The sequence below is a fragment of the Cheilinus undulatus genome, linkage group 15 (genome assembly GCF_018320785.1).
Source record: "Cheilinus undulatus linkage group 15, ASM1832078v1, whole genome shotgun sequence".
In the NCBI taxonomy this organism is placed as follows: domain Eukaryota; kingdom Metazoa; phylum Chordata; class Actinopteri; order Labriformes; family Labridae; genus Cheilinus; species Cheilinus undulatus.
In genome coordinates this window covers 20,429,549-20,450,992 of record NC_054879.1, presented here as the reverse complement: position 1 = coordinate 20,450,992, position 21,444 = coordinate 20,429,549, and the positions used below count along the sequence as shown (strand labels likewise).

At 38.3% G+C, this 21,444-nt stretch overlaps 1 protein-coding gene across 1 annotated transcript in view; it reads right to left on the bottom strand.

Annotated features, from left to right (window-relative positions):
• Positions 1-21,444, bottom strand: part of LOC121522464 (receptor tyrosine-protein kinase erbB-4-like) — a 536,924-nt gene that overhangs the window by 54,904 nt on the left and 460,576 nt on the right. Inside the window, exons 19-20 of the mRNA XM_041806890.1 lie at positions 18,098-18,196; positions 9,708-9,893 (exon numbers count right to left, since the gene is read on the bottom strand). Coding sequence (XP_041662824.1) covers positions 9,708-9,893; positions 18,098-18,196 — 285 coding nt within the window. The remainder of the gene's footprint in view (positions 1-9,707; positions 9,894-18,097; positions 18,197-21,444) is intronic.

Sequence of the window (21,444 nt, the reverse complement as noted above, 5' to 3'; positions counted from 1 at the left end):
TTCGAGAAATGCTTTGTGAAATAGACTATTGCAAAGGAGAGGTTAGAGACACAAGGACTAATAAAATGTTTGAAAAGTCCTGAATAAAATCTGTTTTTTTTTTATGTAAGAGTATTGACATTCACTACATGCAGGCACATGACTACTGTGGTATCACTCACTACTGCGGACGCCAAAAGAACATTAGGCTAGTGTGCATTTTAGTTAATATTTACATTCAAGATGTTTTAGAGTCATAAAAGTAACAGAAAGTGAAAATGATATAAATCTACTTAAAACAAAGGTTATTGCTCTGGGAAATAAGGTTAGTCACCTTGAGGGCACTCATAAACAAAGAAATATGCAAGACTGTGCTGTAAAACGCTGATGTTTGCTAGAAATAGTAATAGCCCATTCAGTGCTTCTGATGCAAATGGGATGTTGCAATGGAAAACACTTTTTTTTCATAAAATGAAACAGTAGACATCAAATACTGACATTTCAGCATTTTAAACTTTCCCTGAACAAAATGTGCACTACACTGCTGGGACTATGACAAAAGTGTGTATTTAGCAACGGCAGGAAGCAACATGCCCTTTTTACGCTGTATATGGAGATTGGAGGTTAGTGTGTTCATTCATAGAATTTAAGATGAAATAGGACTTATGTTTGTGGTCTCACATTTTTAATATTGTTTAAGACTTGAAAATCATATAGTGTGTGGCCAGCCTAAGTGGAACAAAAAAAGAAGGGGATATACTCATTAGTAAAGAGCCAATATATTGATAAATATGAGAATTTGTTGCAATGCAAAATTTTCTGGAAGGATGCAATGGCAACCGACAGTAATAACACAATATTGGTCAATATTATCTATGGACAATATAAAAACATAGACGATGTGACGGATCCCAAAAAGTGAAGCCAAAATACTGGAAGTCCTTCTGCTGACTGGGTGTACCATACACTGTTTTAGCCTGACTCCTCCATGTGAACAGACGGGAAATTGTTTCAACTTTAAGTAAAAATACATGTGCATTGAATTTTTCTCAAACCGGGCCTTTACAGTTAGTTCTTCTTACAAGTATTTACTGTACATTATCTCATGTTATTTAAAGGGGTAAAGTCTCATGATTGACAGCTTTGTTGACATGTGGCTCCTGCAGTGTTGGGTACATTAGATAAGCAGAGTAGAGGGGGTAAAAGGAAACATAATCAACACTAACACTACAGTCATCAAACTTTTCACAACTGTGAACCCCTGCTTCACACCCACACAAGGATTAGTATGATGTAGTCTTTGCACACCTGAGCAATCTTCAAGTTTTTTTTTTAGTTTGATGAGTTTTGCAGAGCGGAAAGGAAAGGACATCAGATAGGCAGCTTCTTCAGCAGAATACAAATGCAAAGAGTTTTGCATCAAAGCAACTGTAGGACTGGTGCTGTTATTCCTCCTGTGTTAATTTATGTATCAGCATAGTCGGAAAAAACAGAGTATAAACATTTAACTGTTATAACTGTAGTGTTGCTATCTAAACTATATAAGTGGTTTTAGGTCTGCTGTGGTGTGGACTTGAAAGTTTGTCCAGTTACAGCCTTTGTCAGGTTGTATAAATGTCAAGTTACTATTTACAGCAATAAACAAAGATATCAAACTTTTTATCTTTGTTAACTGCAGAAAACAAAGGTGAAAGTCCATGGTCCTTCCTCAAGCAAAAAGACACCTGCCAGCCCCTGTTTAGCTGAAGCTAACAAAGTGTCAGCACTCACCATGGTACTATTTGTGTTTCATTCACCTCATAACCTCGGCAGTCTTCCACCATCTTGAAGGTTTTCTCTTAAAAAGTGCCGTCTTTGTTCCATGATGATTGATTCAAACCTACTCTCAGATCTTAAGTGATAATAAAAAAAAAGTTTCAGTTTAACACTACACCTCTAAGAGCCTATTTTCACCTGCCCCGATTCAGTCTCCGACCAAGAATTACATCACTGATTGCATTTCATTCACCAGAATATTGGCTCTACAGTACATGAACACACCTTTGTGTATAGGCAGTTTATTTCAATTCTTCTAATCAATTTCTATTTATTTCTGTCATCTTCACTCCCCTTCACCTTCACCACAGTATGCAATTGATGCTAAACTACATTGTGCTTCAATATCACTTTCATAAAATAACATTCAAACAAACAAAAAAAATCAATGAATTTACCTCAGCAGTCCTCCACTTTTGATGAGAATTGCATCTGATGAAAACAGGCATGAAACTGCTCCCACATATCAAACAGGCCTTTCAGGCTGATATTTACCCAGGGGAGCCGAGGATTTCTGGCTGCTAACATGAAATCATACACTTACTTATGCAGTCATGAAAGACAACCACCAAAAAGCTTCAGATTTAATTAGTTTGGAAATGAAAATGAGGTGAGACAGCTAGAGAGAGAGAGTTACTGAGAGGGGAGGGGAGACAGGGGGACACTTGTTGACATTTCTAAGGGTTGCTGGAATGAAAGGCTGGAGTCCTGTGATCTGCTTCCTGCTCTGTGTGTTAACATGCAGCGTTGGAGAGGGCATGCTATCTGCCATTGCTGGTCGGATTCAAATATATGAATGCAATTTTAGGATTTTTCTGTAGGAAATTTGGGGAAGAGAGAGGGAGGACAGGTTGGTTACTACAAGCTGGATGGTAGTAACACCAACACAGACAGTCAGTTTCAGACGTTATAGCTGCGAAAGGGGGTCAACTCCATATGAAAGTAAATTCACTTGAATACAATGTCCTTACAGTCCCTGTTGGTGTAGTGTTCAGGTGGTTGAATATTTTTGTCTGTAATGTATTGTCTGTCTCGTATTTGCACCACACAGAGGAAACTACCTTTGTTATTTTAGCACTGCCTCGTGAGTGGATGCTGTTTCATTCTGGTTCCTGCCAGGTAAGAAAGGGTTTTTTTACCATTCAAATTTGGCACCAAGGTCCTTGTGTTGCCTGCCAGCTTACAATCTCTCCTTTTGTTGGTATTTTTTGTGTCACTGGAAGCTGATAAACTGTGTCTTAAAACGATAAAAAGCTTGTTTGCCTGAGAACATCAGCTTCATGCTGATCCCCATTCCCCTAGATTTTTGTAGGTTATACCAGTATGCCATGAAAAAGCCACTGACTCATAGAAAATGAAATTTCTTGTTCCAGCACCAGGGGCTAACCATTACCTTTCCTTTAATGGGAGGAAGAAAAAGTCATTTCAATTTCTAACACTAATTATGCTGATTCAAGGCCAGATCTTAGATTACCTTAACAAGCTATTAGCCTTGAAAAAAATGATCAAATTATAAAATTATCAAAAAAGCGTCTTAAGATTGTGTTTATCTTTCCTAACAAGAATCAACAAATGAGCAACACAGACCTTCCCTGCAGAGTGGTAAAAATACAATTTATAAAATCTTTTCGAAGAAGCTTTGGTTTAATGTCCAAATAAGTGTTTTGAAACTGGAGACACAGGGAAAAACACACTGGTATCCAGAGGTCCAACCACAGTGAGCTGTCTCTGCCTTATTACTGAAATAAGCAAAGCAAATGCCTGGCATTTGTCACAGATAAAGGACTTAAATGAGCATCTTTGGAAATCAGTGTTGGTATTTACCTAATAATAGTCCAGAGAGAGATGGAAAGAAACAAAAATATTAGAACCACATAGTGAAATAAATAGAAATGGAGAGCCTTGGATAGGAGAATAAACAAGACAGAGTGGTAATAGGAGTGGACTGAGTTTTCATTGGAACCCTAGAGATGTCTGTAATGAGTTGGAGAGAGGCATGTTTGCCTTGTCTGGTTTACACAGAGAAATGACCCTGTGATACACACTGTGGGGCCCTGCTGCCACATGTGTACACACAGACATACAGATACACAATACCTGCATGGAGGCAATCCAAACAGTAATGTTGGAGAAAGTACAAGGTACAACATGTTGGTAAACTCAATAAAATGTGTTTTCTTTTCTGACCTTTCTTTATCTTTGATGTGTTTCAGTGCTATTGTAAGATATAAAGATGTCTCAAATATATAATGTGCAGGGATCACATATTAACCATCAGCATAGTTACAGGCTCATTTAGAAACATTGTGTTGCTGCAGGTAGATGAATACATGTAGGTACTGCCTTGCATGCCTTGCAAAGCTGATTGCCTCTCTACATGGCAGCCTTCTCCATCAGTGTGTGTTAACCAAGGATGCACATAAGGGGTATAAAGGGGAGAGCTTTCTGGGGCCCTTACAAATGGGGGCCGTTTGGAGGTGAGGAAAATAGTGGTCCATTCTAATGTTAAGCTGTGATAGCCATGTTTTATTTATAACCTGAATAATAAACACTCTTATTGGAGCAATAGAAATACATTTTATTTATCAAGGATGTAGTACAACACAGACTTTTTCCCTTAAAGCAGAATTATCTTTTCTAAGGTAATGGTAACTGGAAAAGCCTTTGGAGAGTGCAGACCTCCGCCATTAGCCCTATCTCCCAATAGTACACAATCCTTTAAAAAATTTCTGGATCCAGATGATGATCCGGATCACTCCCAAAATGTAATCAGTTCTTCCCTTTGACATTTCTGACATTTCCTGAAAATTTCATGAAAATCCGTCCATAACTTTTTGAGTTATGTTGCTAAGAAACTAAGAAACTAAGAAACTGACAAACCCTGCCAATCACATAACCTCCTTGGTGGAGGTAATAATGGGGAGGGGCACATTGAACTACACCATTTGGAAAGTAATGTCTAATGTCAGGATGCCAGAAAATAAAGAATAAGAAACTGGTAACTTTAGCAAAAAATGATTAATGATTGTGAAATGATAAAACTGGGTGAAAATTGGTTAAAGTGTTTAAAAAAAAGGTGTTAAAAGTGGTGAAAACAGTGGCAAAAAGTGGTGAAAAGAGGTTCCAAATAGCAAAAAAAAAAAAAAAAGGGTGTTGAAAAACTGGCAAAAATGGGATTAAAGTTGGTAGAAAGTGGCAAAACAGGGTTTAAGGTGGCAGGAATGGGGCCAAATTTGGCTTCAAGCGGCAAGAAAGTGTCAAAGATGAGAAAAAAGTGGCGTTTATGGGTTGAAAGCTGTAAAAGGTGTTAAAAAGTCTGAGGAAAATCAAACCCAATATACACTTTCAGGACTGCTAGTCAGGACAAATGCCAGAACCAGTGCTACTGATCCAGCGGACATGCACTGACATCATCAGTAAATCACAACTGGGAAAGGCCCATTCACTGGGGTTTCAGGGCCCAGCCAAGTTTGTGGGCGACTTGGTGTTAGCCCCTGTAGGCCTGCTCAGAAATAAGTTCACTGATTGTATAGATGATCAGAAATCACACCATCTATACAATCAGTGAACATATGATCATGTCTACAAAACTGTGTTTCTTCCCCTTAACTTTTGAACAAAATAATAACAGGGATATGGAAACATTTCATTCAAGGAAGACAAATCATGAGATATCCTTCCCTCATGAAAAGTTCATATTGAGTAAGTTGTCTAGATGGACCGAACACATCGACTTGTTGAGCATTACCTTTTCTTATCATGCTTTTTCTAGTACATCATTTTATACATCTCCAGCATCACTATAGAAGAATGAGAGGGCCAAAAAGCCGGTTACTATAGTAGGATTTAAAAGCAAGCAGACATAATGAGGGCAAAGTGGTATAGGAGGCCACAGTAGAACCATATGAAAAGATAAAACAGAAAAGAAAACTCAGTCCCAAGGAAAAAAAACTATAGCACCATGTCCCTGCATGTGTAGTACCTCCTAATGAATCTGCTCATTAGTATGACTCTCCTGACGGATCACTCTGTTAATAATCTATGGCTGTGACGGCGGCCATGACAGAGAGAGAGAGGGAGGGCCACGGGGATGCTGCTTCAGAGAGCAGAGGCCTGCCACTTGTCAAAGCATTGAGAGTCCTATAAGAGACTCAGGAGAAATATATCTATGATAGGAAAAGGGAAATGATCTTAAGATGAAGGGTGGAATAAGTTATTGCTTCTACAACATGTAGGAATATTGATGATGCTATAGGCAATGGTTAAGCACTAGCATGGAGAGACTTTTTTGTAAGTGTGCTGACTCAGCTGAGCAGTTGAAGTTTTAGGGATGAAGGGCATACATAAATGAATTAACCCTAGAACACTGGTTCTCAACTGGTAGGTCAGGACCCAAATGTGGGTCACGGAGCTCTTTCCAGTAGGTCGTGGATGTGTGCCAAGAAAAAAATGTGTAAGAAATTATACAGAAGCCTCAAGTGGACATAGGGTACATGTATACATGTATATGCATGTATCCTGAGATTTGTCTTTCTGACAGTGTAAAACATAACCAAGTTTACTTCATATGTCACACTTTTAATGAGTGTGTTAACCTCTTAAAACCCCAAACAACCAGAGTACCGGCTGATGCAGGACAAAGGGTTAATTATGTTCTCATGTGGCCCCTAGTACCCTGGGGCCCCAGGTGATTGTCTACCTTTGCCTAATGTAAAGTCCACCTCTGGACAGATCATACATTAATTTACAGCCCAGCAATGTAAGATAATTGTTTATGAGATTGCACTGATTTTGGGGAAGCATAAAATCCTCCAGCCATCCATTTTCTATACCGCTTAGCCCATTGGGGGGGGCTGGAGCCTATCCCAGCTGTCACTGGGTGAGACACAGGTGGTACACCCTGGACTGGTCGCCAGTCAATCGCAGAGCTAACATATAGAGACAGACATCCAGGCATGCTCACATTCACACCTATGGCCAATTTAGAGTCACCAATAAACCTAATGAGCATGTTTTCGGTGGTTGGAGGAAGCCAGATTAACCTGAGTGAACCCACGCATGCCTGGGGAGAACATGCAAACACGCACAGAAAGACCCTGACCAGGAAGCGAACCAGGGACCTTCTTGCTGTGAGGCAACAGCACTAACCACTGCGCTGCTGTGCAGCCATAAAATTTTCAAAGAGGTAAATCTCTTGGATAAGTTTCCAAAATCCTCCTGATTTTCATTTTGAAGACACCTGAGGTCCTGTGTTTACTTGCCCCTTGCTTAAAGTTCCCACACTTGAGCTTTTTATTTTATTGTTCTACCCAGGAGCTTGGGGACCTGCAGTAAAATTCCCTATAATCTACCCTTTTTGATCATACTAGAATTACCAACTTGAACTTGGACTTATTAACCATGCCCCCTGAGAGCTTTTTCAGTCCCATGAAGCAGGAGCCAATTACTGAAAACACTCCACAATAAATGCCTGAAACACATGGTGGTAAATAATAAATCATTATATCTACCCTTTATGAATTATAAATCCTTCCTTGTTGACAACTGTTCACAGTGGGCATATATTTGTTCATGTATATATAGCCTGTCTACATCCATTCCCCACAAAGTAATTTGTGTGATTAATTTCATGTCGTGCAAATATTTGTGTTGCACAGCATGGGAGGTTTGCCAGTGTGGCAAGACTTATTGCATGCTTCTGCTGCCTTCAATAGAAATATATGAAAAACACTTTTATTGATGGGTTAATATTTTTCCTCAACAACCTCACAAGAGATCCAGCTTTGTCGGATTTAGCCAAAAATGGAAACAGAAATATTTCCCTAAGATATTAAATCTGGGGCTGCTGTGATTGCTGAGTCATTTTCATTCTGCACCTTTTCTGTTCTTGAACAATAACTTATTCCTCTGTGTATAATTTCCTCTGCAGTTTATCAAATGCAGCATGTTTGGAGGTACAAATATATCATAACCAGAGGTTTACTACCTTACCTACAGTGCTCTTCCATGTATACTATTTAAAAATTAAACATATGAATAAAATATAGTTTGTAAAGGCCTATTCCTCAGGTGTTGTTTGGGTTACACATTGCTGAAGAGATTTCTGCTGTAGTTTGTCTCCATACCCTACATATTTATAGACAGAGTTGGAGAAAGAGAGATCATTACCAGGTGCATCTGTCACATATTAATATTGCCGACTAGATTAAAATGATTAGAATGCACTCCAACACCCATGATCCTGTAACACTGAGCTCCCTGCACTCAATACTTCCCCCACCAAAGTCAGGCAAGGCCTTGAATTATTTACTTCAGTTCTCCAGAGAGGCTGGTAAGGGGCGCTGCTGTCTGAATCCTTCACACACTCACAGACCTCAACCAAAATCCAATTCTTGTGTCTGGCTGGAGCCATTTTGTAGACATGGACACATACTCTGGATGCAATGTTCTTAGTATGTGCAGCTCCTGCTTCCTCCCACAGTCCAAAGATACGCTTGTTAGATTTATTGATGACTCTAAATTGTCCTTAGATGTGAGTGAGGGCACGACTGCTTGTTTGACTTTCTATATGTGGTTGACTGGCGGGACATGACTAAAGCCTCTCACCCAGTGACAGCTGAGATCAGTCCCATTGAATAAGATGGATGGATGGATGGATGGATGGACATTCCATAAAAGGGTGCATGGTTGCAACAACACCTAACATGGAGTATGGAAATGTGCTTCATCCGTCTGAATATTTTGAATACTGAAAACAAGTGTGTCGTCTTAACTTCTATGCACCCAAGACCGCCCATAAAGGGGAGGGGGGCCCATGGAGGTCAGGAAAGTCATGGTCCATTGAAAATATAATCTGTGGCCAGGATATTTTATATTTTACCTGAATAATAACCACCCTTATCAAAGCAACAAAAAGGGACATTTATTTATCTTTTAATTTATGCTTTAGTTTTTTGTTTTTTTTTTAACGTTTTTCATAATGTAAACCCTTTTCTTAAAACAGAATTGCCTTTTTTGTAACGTTAACAATGTGAAAGGGCACACTGATATAAACCATTTGCTAAGTAATCTTAGACTTCAGGGTTGTTGTGCAGAAACCTTGGGGTGCTAGAGAGTGGAGTAGAAGGAACTGAAATAACTTGGAGGGTAAAAATGTGATCTTTGCAAAAAGAGGCACAAAAGCAGAAAATTGGCAGAAAGTGGCAAAAATTGGAAGAAAATGTGGTAAAAAGGGGTAAAAATTGACAGGAAAAATGATTAAAATCCATTATAAGGTGGGTTATTGAGACAAATCATTTAAAAAGTGATAAAAATAGGTTAAAACTGGGGAAAAAAAAGTTAAGCCTAAAGGGGGAAAAGGGGTTGGATAGGTTGAATAGTTGCAAAAAGGTAAAAGTGGCAACAATCAGTTTAAAGAGGAAAAAAGGGTTCAGTATGAAAATAGTAGTAAAAGGGGGTGGAAATGATGAAAAGGGTTCTAAAAGAAGCATAAATAAATAATTTTAACATCAGAAACCCATAACAGACAGATGTTTCAGCACTACAATGAGGTAATTGTTAGCCTGCATGCTAGCACTAATGCTACTGACCCAACACACATGCACTGATATAATCAATAAATCAGAACTTGGGAGGGCCCATTTGCTGGATTTTTCAGGACAGGAGCCCAGCCCATTCTGAGGGCAGGCCTGTATACACCAACCAGGAATAATACTCCTAATCTCCTTGTATCCTGCCATACCATGACAATAAAAGCTGTCAATTTTGGAAAGGAAAAAATTCACTAAAAGATGTGGTAAGAAAAGAAGACGAAAAGAGAAGTGCTTAAGTTTTGTAGAGCAGACAGTCAATCACCAACCAAACTAAGTGAACAGTAAGCATGACAATTCCAAAGCAACTTTCTACCATCTTACCTTGGCAATCTGGACACACCAATTGAGCAACAGCTGGGACCCGATGTTGTCCTTGTGCTCATGGACATAGTCGAGCAGGCACCCATGAGGCATCAGTTGAGTGACCAGCTGGATGGTGGGACTCAGGCAGACGCCCAGCAGGCGGACCAGGTGGGGGTGCTCCATGCTTGCCATGATGAGGGCCTCCTGAATGAGACAGATTTACACTGAGGCATGTGGGGGAAAGCATTTGGATTTAATTTAGCATGCTGTGTCAACAGATCCTGTAGTATAGGTCACTGGAAGCAGCAGCACACAATTAAAATATATAATAAAAAAAGAAGAAGAAGTTATCTGTGGACTGTGTGACTCAGATTCTTTCATTGTGGACATCTTTCTAAATTACATGGAAAAAATCATTTTTTCTTGTTTACTTCTGGTTTATTAATTCCTCTTTCATCTAAATTATGGATATTTTCTTCCTCACCATGCCGATTCTTTTCCCATTAATAAAGCGGGAACTAGTAGATAGTCTCTCATTGGTGTCTTATTTGTTCTCTAGTTTATATGCATATTTTTTCCCACATTACACCGTGCTTAACTACACAGGGCTTTGTTTGTTGGGGATTATTCAGCAGTTTCAGCAAGCTCAGATGGACAGGACATGCTGAAGACAATCCATAGCCATCGACAGAAAGACAGCAGACAGACAATGCTGTAGGTAATTTATGTTACTATAGGGATGTTAGACAATATATGTCATGAGGTATTTAAATAATATGTTTTGATAATTTGTAGTTTTCTCTCATGTGAATGTGGGATGCAGTTCTTGTGTAACAATAGCAGACGATGAATCACACTTAATATTAGATGTGTTTTGTAGTTTTTACCATAGATATGGACCATGTTTACAGTAAATGAGAGAAACGTAAACTTGGTTTAACTTGGTGTTTAGTCAAGAGCAAGGCCACCTGTAAGGGGGGATAAGGGGAGAACTTTATGGCGCCCAGCTTAACTGGTCAGCAAAGTCATGCTCAATTGTAAAGTTTAGCTGGATAACCAAATTTATTTCAGTTTTTACCTGATAAATAACTACTCTTATCAAACCAACAAATAGCTTTTTATATTTGTGCCAGAGTATGTAGCATTCTTTAAAATGTAAACTCATTTTCTTAAGATAGAATAAAATTGTTAAAATCAGCAAAAACTAGTTAACAGAGGCAAGAATAGGTGGAAAGTTGCAAAAATGGGGAAAAGACAAGGTAGAAAACATGGTGAAATATTTTTTAAAATGGGTGAAAAAAGGCAAAAATATGTTTCCAGAGGCAAAACATGGGTGGAATCTAGCAAAATTGATTTAAAGTGGCAGAAATGGGCAGACAAGGTAGTGAAATAAGATTAAAAAGTGGAAAAAATAGGTTATCAAAGGCATAAATTAGGTGGATAGCTGCATAAATCGGTAAAAAACAAACAAATAAACAACAACAAAAAAAAAAAAAACGGCAGTGACAGGAAGATGCAGTAAGGATGTGAAAACAGGTTAAAAGTGGCAAAATGTCATTAAAAATGCAAAAATGGGCAGACCAGGTAGTTAAACTCGATCAAAAAGAGGAATAAACCAGGCAGATAATGGCAAAATTTGGTTAAAAGGGGGAAAAGACATGGCGAAATATTTTTAAAAAGGCAATAATAGACAGATGAAGGGGAAAAAATAGATATAAAAAGAGGTGAAATAGTATTAAAAAGTGCCAGTAATTGGTCAAAAGAGGGAAATGGAATAACAGAGGCAACAAAAGAGGTGAAAAGTGGAAAAGTTAAATTAGCAAAATTGGTCATAAAAAGTAGTACAAAGGGGTCAATAATTTTAAAAATGGCTTAAACAGTGGCAAAATGATGCTTAAAGTAGCAAAAATGGGTCTAAAGGAGCAAAAACGTGCAGAAAAAGTGTTGAAAAGGGACTACAAGTGACAAAAATCAGCAGGAAAAGTGGTGAAAGGATTAAATAGTGGTGGAAACAGGTTAATAGTTCCAAAATGTGTATGAAGTGGCAACAAAAATGGCAGAAAGTGGCAAAAATGGGTCAAAGGTGGCATAAACGGCAGAAAACATAGGCGAAACTGGAGAAAAGTGGCACCAAGACCAGCATCAATGCTACTGATCCAACACACATACATTAATATTATCAAGAAATCTCAGCTGGGGAGGGCCCATTCTCTGGGTTTGTCAGGGGCCCAGTGAAGTCTGTGGGCAGGCCTGGTTGAGAGTTTCCTCACACTGAATGAGGACACTACAGCCAGGTGTTTATAATCCTAACATTTCTGCAAAATCCAGTTGAATTTACATTTTCATGATAAAACTAACTGGATAAAATGAAGGTCCTGTGAGTAAAAGTCATCACACACGGGCTTTTCTCTTTACGTTGTGTCAAAAACTTTTGTTTCTTTATGCATTTTCATATAAAATCCCTCTCTGTTTAGTTAAGTTTAAGTTTTCTGCTCAACCATGTGGTTTTCCTAAGTTAAAGGAAAAACGTAAGTGCAAAGGTTAAAAAACAACAAACAGGCAGAAATATCACTCACTGCCAGTGTTTATGTTGGATGCTTTTAAAAAATGAACTTTAAGGTTTGAGTAAGTCAGGAATGATTGACATCAAAGTGACTGCTTCACACCGTCAGTGTTGTTTGGAGAAGAGTGGAAATGTGGTAAATACTACACATCAAGGTGAGACGCTTCTGTATGTTTTAAACATGTACATATGAAGGAGTTGCCTCAGATCATTATTTGAGAGCCTGAAGTAGCTTCGAGTGAATCTTATTATACATGGCATTTCTAGAGCAGAAGCAAACGTTACTGTACATGAGTCCACACTGAAGCCTATGAACGTAGCACAAAGACATGCAATCTTTCACTGGAATTACACACTAACTGCCAAAGCCAAATATAGACCTTCATCTGTTGTTGTTTGACTGCAACTACCAAAGAAATATAAATATGCAGCATATGTTTATGAGTGTGCTGAGAAGATAAAACACGTTACAGAGGTGCACTGAACACTGACAGAGAGTTACAGCCAGGCTCATGCCTCACACCACCTGCATTATTTGCACTTGCATCTGCTTGTGAGCTTGAGATTGGAATTAATGGCATTTGACACCAAGCAGTAATAATGAGGGTAGATCAGACCAAGGTTTGTAACAGACCTTTCTACCCTGCTCCACTGCTTGGATAGGATACATTTCAAATAAATCTCTGATGGCTGCTTCCTCTCATATCTGACATTACAGGAGATACCTAAACTGTAAGCATGAGGGAATGTTTTAAACTAGACCAAGGGGATAATCTATGTAGATTAAAATATGTGTGAAGGGGTTAATAAATAAATAAACGAATAGAGCACCCAAAACTTTCTCTGTCATATAATTGAATCAGACCACGTTGATTGGGTACTTAAATCTACTATCAGTCCAAAAAAACAGCAAATATGCAACCTTTTGACATAAAAAACCCTTTGTTTATGTTTTGGAAGAACCAATACTGAATCTCTCTTTAAGTTACATTGATGGATTATACTACAAAATTCTTACTATTATTAATAAAATAATAACAGGCCTCTCCTTTGTTAACAGAATTAAAACCAAATGAAAGCTTAATAAAATAATCTCAGTAAATATACTTAAAGGACTGTCACTGGAATTAATAAAATGAATACTTTATTAGGACTCTCATCAATTATAAAAACATGCTGTGCTGCAAAAAGCTGTCAGTATTTTATTTTTCTTTCACAAACATAGTTGTATTTCTATTTGATGCACTGATCTGCTGGGGGAGGTTTTAAATGCCCACAGTTGGATAGGGATCTACATCTTACTTCAATAGCTTGATGCTGACACATCATTAATATGCTAACAGAATTAGCATTGCCATGGTGATCATTTACATTCAAAATACATTTTTTTCCAAGTAAAGATGCTTAATAGTCTAAACTTGTCAGTCTTTAACACCACACTGTTCAAAAATCTGTGGACTGTGAGCTGCATAGATCAAATAATCAGCAAATCAAGGGGGCCGGCCATGAATCCTGTCAATCATCAAAAAAAAAAAAAGAGGATGATACAGCATAGTTTTAAAGGTCACATATTACACAAAATACACTTTTTTTCAGGCTTTTCAAACAAAAATATGTGCCCCTGGCCTGTCCATAATCCCCCCAAAAATCAGAACCACCCCCTCCACCTTTCAGAAAATGTGTGCACCACCCCCAGGTTTGGTTAGCCCTCCCCACTTGGAAGAAAGTTATGCCCTCCTCTCCTGTTGAGGATCAGGACAGCCACATACATTAAGCCACATCTATTTCCTAAGAGGGGCGGGGTCAGGGCGGAGTCAGACAGCTCATTAACATTTAAAGCCACAGACACAGAAACAGCTCGTTCTGAGCTGGGCTGAAACAGAGGGTTTTATAGACATGCAAAAATCCAATACTGGAGTGTTTTTTTTAGCATCAGACTTCACAGGAGTGTTTTGGGGACCTCTGAGACCAATATAAATTTGTCTTAAAGGGGTAAAATACGTGACCTCTACGGTTTTAAGTGTGTTAGGCAAGAAACAATTTCCTTTACATCTTCACTGTATAAAAGAGGAAATGTTCATCCTATTGTATCAGTTGTCTTGCATTATGGTATTAAATGCTCACAATAATAAACCATTGCTCTCTTAAAAGTACAATATGTACACAACTAAACTTCCATACTCCAATTAACAGCCGGAATGTCAATGGGGGGGCATCAGTTGTGTATTTGGTATTGTTACATTGGATTTATTTTGGTGTTCTATGTGTTTGATACTTCTAGGATAATTACTGAGGAAAACCCTTAATGAAAAGAACAGAAGGTAGCCTTCTTACACTGGGGAAAAGCATCTCAGAGTGCAGTTTCCAAGGACAGACACAATGGTTCACCCTGCTTTCTTTCATCAGGAACAACATACTGTAGCATTAACCCTCTTCCTGCAGAAGCTACTCTGATTACATGCTATGAAAAACGTGCACATTCTGACACATGTGTACGTTTACCCGCATTGTAATCTTACCGGGTTTTGAGTTCAGCATTGGTTGTTTTGGACATTTCATGCTTTTAGAAAGGAGACACCTTGCACTGCTTACTACTCCATAAATAAAGAGCAGGTACTTCACACTGTGAAATACACACACATAAACGTACACAGGCTAAAGGACAATCAATCCTTGGTGACATTCTTCAGACAGTCAGTGGCAAGTAAGTGTAGCCTGCAGCTAGAAGGTCACCAGTCAGAATTCCCAGTCCAGCTGGGAAAATATGGACAGTTGGAGTAAATGAATGGCACTCTCTTCCCCCCCTCTAACTAGCTCTGAAGCTCCCTGGAGCAGACACTGAGCCCAAGCTGCTCTGCAGTCAATACAGCTGGAAGTATGTGGGACTGCATGAATGTGAAGTAAGGTATTACTGGGAAATAAACTGAGAAAATGATTTAAAATTGAACAAACAAAATAAATTAACATGAAATAAAGAGATTCTTTATGCAATTATGTAAGAACCTGCAACTTCTCTTTCAAACTGTGAGTAGGTATTTTGAGTGTCACTTAGAAATGACAGTCCCCTGGGTAATGCAATCTTTTGGGTAAACACTTTTCTTCCTATGCAAATAAAATAAAAACAAATCTAATGTGAGAAGTCTTTTAAGCTCCTCTGACTGTCAGTGTAGCTTCTCCAGCACGCCATGCAAATAAGCATCCTTAGCTTTGCATGCACACCCTGTCACACAACCATCTGAGGCAATGTTAAATAGGGGTTGTGGATGAGAATCTGGCTTCGTGTCATGTTATGCATACATAAATAGAAATGCATACATCCGAAAGCTTACAGTGTTTAACACAGCTGTTTTAAATACACATTCTGATATGTCATTTACGACATCCTCAGGTGTACAATTGCTCTATTGCAGACTATAGCTTTGAAGAACTGCTCACTGGTAGGGAGGCAGCTCTGATTGTACACTCTTGAGGAATTATATTGATATATAGGAGGCCTTTTCATCTCTACGGGCAAATTTCAGCCCTTTTGAGAGACACAGGCCAGTTGGCAAATAATGCAAATAACATTGGAAGCATGTCTACCCCTGCTCTCTCTTTCCATATATCTTGTCTCTCATCAGCTGTCATGTCAAAATAAAGGTAAAAAAAAAAAGCCCAAAATATAATCCAATTAAAAAAAAAAAAAGAAAGAAAAAAGAAAGAAATAGAATAAGTGTTCTTTCTGGTACACATACTATGTGAGAAGCTGTCACCATCACTCTCTCCTGCCTTCCTTGTGTTCATGTGACCTTCAGTGACACCTACACGTGTCCTTTGGCTGACAATGCTTGGGTGAGAGCCAGCAAACCTAATTCTAATCGCTCATGATGTCACTGTGAAAAATTACAGAGTTCATTAATGTTGGTTTCAAACTCTCATGCCATCACACAACTGGCTAAAGTCTGTAAATCTGATTTGAACATATGCAAAAAATTTTCTGTGCTCATATAATTGTAGAACTTTATAGATAAAATCCACATCTTACAGCATCCTAGACAGACTAGTGAGTGGATGGTCTGCCCCCGGTCTTCACATCTCCTGTTTCAAAAGCTAGTAGAAAGTTTTGATGCCATTCAGAAACACGGCTGTTGTGATTGTTTTGTCACTATTATTGTCATAAAACTAACAGTAATGCAATTTTTCTCAAATCATCCACCAATGTGATTAATTATGATTAATTAATCACAAAGTCTATAATTATTTAGATTAATTTTTAATTGTCGGGCAGCTCTTGTTCTTATTGGTCCTTTTTTGATTAATTTTTCCTCAGTAACTCTGTGCAAGTACAACTTCTAGTTATTAAGTTGGTATCACAACTTTTGATATCATTCCTCTTTCCTCCTTCAAAATAAAAGTCTGTATTTATCTAAACAAGTGGCTCAATACAGTATGAAAATAAAAGATAAAACATAACAGAACCATTTCCAGAGAAAACCTTTTAGCTCTCTAGTCTATAACTGGGTTACTTACAAATACTGTATTTTACTTCTTTCCCATTCATTTTTTGGTCATTTATCAAAAATAACATTTTCTTGAAGCATTTCCTTAAGCCATTTTAATCACACGCAATATAACTCACAAATAAAAAAGCTTTATCATTAGTTGCAGTGTATGAAATGTATTAAAGTAGTTTCACATTACTACAAAATATGCAATATAATCAAACAAATATACATTAGTCCAACAGTTAAAAGAGAAAAGTTTTAACTCTTTCATTATGTAGATGTTTTGGCAATACATTTAGAATTTTTGTAAGTTTGGGTCCATTGGAATGCAAACTTCTCTTTTGGGTGTTTAGAGGAAGGAATATTTTCTTTTTTGAATCAGCAAATACAGTACATGTCTGGGTCAAATTGTGCGTCATATGGTTGTTTTGCTGACAAAGTAGCAGAGTAATTAGTAGGATAAAATAAAAAGAGTTTGCTGTTATAGCAGAGGATCCTCTGTTCACCCTGTCTAGGTTTTAACAAACTGCTTATTGTACATCATCCCATTATGTAAATGCACTTTTAGTTAAACAGTGATATCCATTCTGTATAGATCTTCATCTCAGTCTCTTATTGTAAAGTATATCCTGACATCACCCTGGGTTGTCTGCTGCCTCTCTGGTTGTCAGACGAGCTCCCCCGGCACATAAAGTATTAAATTAAACACACGTAGGTTGTTCATCAAAGATGTCCTGATAAAAATAGAAATGCTAACACTCCAAAACTCTCCCCGTTAGACTGTCAAATGAAGTGCAAAACACGAGTGCAATTGGGTCACTTTCACTGTGTGTGTCTATGTGTGTGCGTCTGTGTGTTGATGGGGGTTATTTCATCTGCATTGCATCATCACAGGGTAATAATTTTGATTTTTTTCCCCCCACATTTCCTTTTGAAATGAGCCAAGCTGTGAATGTTTTATAAATGGGGCCTTGTGCACTCTGCTGGGAGCCTAGGGCAGCGTGTGTCTGAATGTGGGAGTACGGAGGGGTCCTGGGGGGCCCTGATGGTTTCAACTCTAGTGTCTTTGGGGTCTTAGCTGGGTTTTCAGTAATTCATTTAAAATAATTAGTTTCAGTCTTCTAAAATGACCATTTCCAAACTTTACTATGTGTCAAAAAGCCTCTGTGCCCTGTTAGTTGTTTTACTGGTGTAAAAATTCACAAATTGAGAAAGCACTCATTGAGAAAGACCATTTTTTCTCTTGGAGTTAAACTCTTATTCAAGCTTATTTAAGTTTCACACTAGAAAACTAGTAATAGAAAGGCATCTTAAAAGAAGTAGTTCTATTTTGTTTTGATTTAGGTTTCAAAGATACTCACGTCCATGAACTCCACGTTAGCCTTTGGTCCTGTGGCCTCATTTAGGATTTTAATGGCTACAGGAATCTTCACCGTTTCACCCTCTGGAATCCAAATACCCTAAAAAACAGACACAGAGAAGATGAGCTACTGTAACACTTAAAAGTCACACAGCTTCACCACAGAAAGAATTTATGGACAGAAAAATACCAAAGATTCAACAGTAACAATTTTAACTGAGGATTTATATGAAAACCATCTTCAATATTCTCATTAGTGAATGATAATGTTCCATTTCTGTGTCATTCAAAAAGACTCTAGTGATAACTGCTTATGTTTAGATTTCAAGTTTCCGGTGGGATTAAAGTTATTTGTCTGATGCTAGAGTGGTCAGATAGTTTTAAAGAGAGGATGAATCAAGTACATGTCAACTTATTCTAGATTTTTCAAATGTGTCCCAACTTTTCTCTCCTCTAATGTGACTACATATCCCAGGCAAGGCCAACACCTTCACTTAAGAGTTACGAAAACTCCCCACTCAAAGCTGTAATTTCAATTTGATAACTACTTCCAAACTCAGTCTTATTTTGCAGGCACTTCACAGCAGAAAGATTGATTGAAGTTTGCTGCTTTCAGGGTTATGTAACATTAATTTCATATCTAAAAGTTTTTGTAAATCAGTTTTTTGTAGTTGACTGCAGTAGTTCCATGAATGAAAAAGGCAACCTTCCAATAAATCATTTTCCCCCCAAATCACCCAATGATCCAAAAAGGAGGGCTTATATCATATCTCTTTAACCACTGGGAGCATTATGAAATCTTTTACCCTCTACTGAAATACCCCAAAATGTTCCTTTTTTTTCCTTGTCGTTCTTCTTTGATCAGTCTTGTTTAGAAAGCATATGACTAACAGGTATTTTCAGGTTAATGCACTGCCAATCAAACCAGAAAAATGCAAAATAAAATGAATACAAGATCATGTCAGAGTTAGATCTCACTTTTCTTTCAGTTTTTATTAATTTATAGATAAATATGCCAAAACATCATATTTTCAAAAACCCTAGCAGTTATATATACTGTACATGCAGTGCATTCAGAGGGTACTCAGACTCCCCTAACTTTTGTTTTTAATTTTTGTCATGTTGCACTGAGAACATCTTTGTAGTTTGTTCCATTCAGGTCTCCCTCAACCCTGACTCTTCCTGCTGCTGAAAAACACCCCCACAGCATGATGCTGCCACCACCTTGCTTCACTATTAGGGTAGTATTGAGCAGGTAATGAACGGTGCCTGGTTTCCTCCAGACATAATGTTAAGAAATAAGGCCAAACATTGGTTTGAAAAACAAACAAAACAAACAAACAAACAAACTAACAAAAAAGATTTCACTTTGTTATTATAGGGTACTGAGTGTACTGGATATTGTTAGTATTCATGTGTGTTTGTGCATTTGAGTGCATGCCTTTAGTCTAAGTCATTCATTTTCCCCACAGTTGTGTTGACATGCAGGTGGCAAGATATGCCCTGTCTCCTCCTAGGAGATGGGGAAGGAGTATTTTTAAGGAGTATTTTTAAATCAGAGGTCACCAAGATCTTAGAACTTGCACTAGCACATATGTATTAGTCACAGTGTGTGTTTTGCATTGTTTTATACAGTACATCCTGCTGTAGCTATACCTCTCTTTGAATTCTTTGAATTCTTTGTGTTCATGTTGACATGTTTCTGATGCCTGCTCTCTATCTCTGACTATAAGGATGATATCTGCCATTTTTCAGTCTCTTTTAAGAACCAGATTAGTTGTAGTCTTATTTTTAGTTTATTTGTTCCAGTGTACACCAACAGTTTTGCTGTGAGGCTGGTTAGAGTTTGTCATGGAAGGAGCAGTAGGCCTCAGCGCTAACTGACATAGGGGAAACTTTTCTTGGCTCAGCCATTGGGTTTGGGGGGCTTTAGAATCGAGGTTGTCCTGTGGGATGGATTTAAGTCAACATGTCAACACTTACTGAACTTAGCACAAGTCTTGCTGGTCAAGGTCAGTTAGTCAACTCAGCGAGGAGCAAGCCAATGCCCCAGGTTGACATTTGAAAATTGATTGATATCCTGTGAAAGCAACACTTTGAGGCAATAAAATATAGTTTAATTTTGTTTGTTTTCACATACAACTTGGGTTTTTTTTTTTACAGTCTTTTGCTGTTTAATTTAGCTTGCCATTTCCCGTTCTTTTCACATTTGTGTGGGCTTTGCTGTGTCTCTTTCATTTTTGCCTCTAATGTACCAAAAGGTTCAAAATGTTTACTACAAGAGAGATCTAGTCAAAGTGGGAACCATAGAAAGATATCACAAATCCCATTGAAAACAGCTGAGAAAACACAACATTGTTAAAACACAAGGGTTAGACTTCAAAATAAGCTGAGACCTTTCAACAATAACAACTATACTCCCTCTAACTCAGTATTTAGTAGATGCACCTTTGGCTGCAATCACAGCACTGAGTCTGTGTAGATATATCTCAGTCAGGCTTGCACACCTGAACACTGCAATTTTACTTCATTCTTCTTTGCAAAACTGCTCAAGCTCTGTCAGATTTCACGGGGTCGAGAGTGAACAAGCCCAGTCACAATTTCTCTATTGGATTGAGATCTGGGCTTTCACTCGGCCATCCAGAACATTCGCAATGATGTCTTTAAACCATTTCTGTGTAGCTTTCACTGTCCCTTCAGATCATTGTCTTACTGTAATATAAACCTTCTCCCAAGCCATAGTTCTCTTGCAGACTGAATAAGATTGTCCTCCAGGATTTTCTTATGTTTTGCCCCATCCATATTTACAAGCCTCCAGGGCTGGCGGCTGAGAAGCATCCTCACAGCATGATGCTGCCACCACTGTGCTCCACAGTGGGGATGGTGTGTTTATGGTGATGTGCAGTACTTGGTGTCCCCCAAATATAGCATCTTGTCTGATGGCCAAAAAGCACCATTTTGGTCTCATCAACACAAAAAACTTCCTTCCACTTGACCATGGAGTCTCCCACATGTCTTTTGGTGAACTCTAGTCCTGATGAGTTTTTTGAGAATGAGTTTTCTTTAACAGTGGCTTTCTCTTTGCCAATCTCCCACAAAGTTTTGACTGGTGAAGAACCGGCAACAGTTGTTGTATGAGTTTCTCCCATCTCAGCCCTTGAAGCATGTAACTCCTTAAGAGTAGTCATAGTTGTCTTGGTGGCCTCTCTCACTATAGTTTACCTCTTTCACAGTCACTCAGTTTTGTGAGGACGGCCTGATCTAGGTAGATTCACACGTGTTGTAGTCCTTCCATTCCTTGATGATGGACTTCACTTAACTAAGAGGGGTGTCCAGGGCCCTGGAATT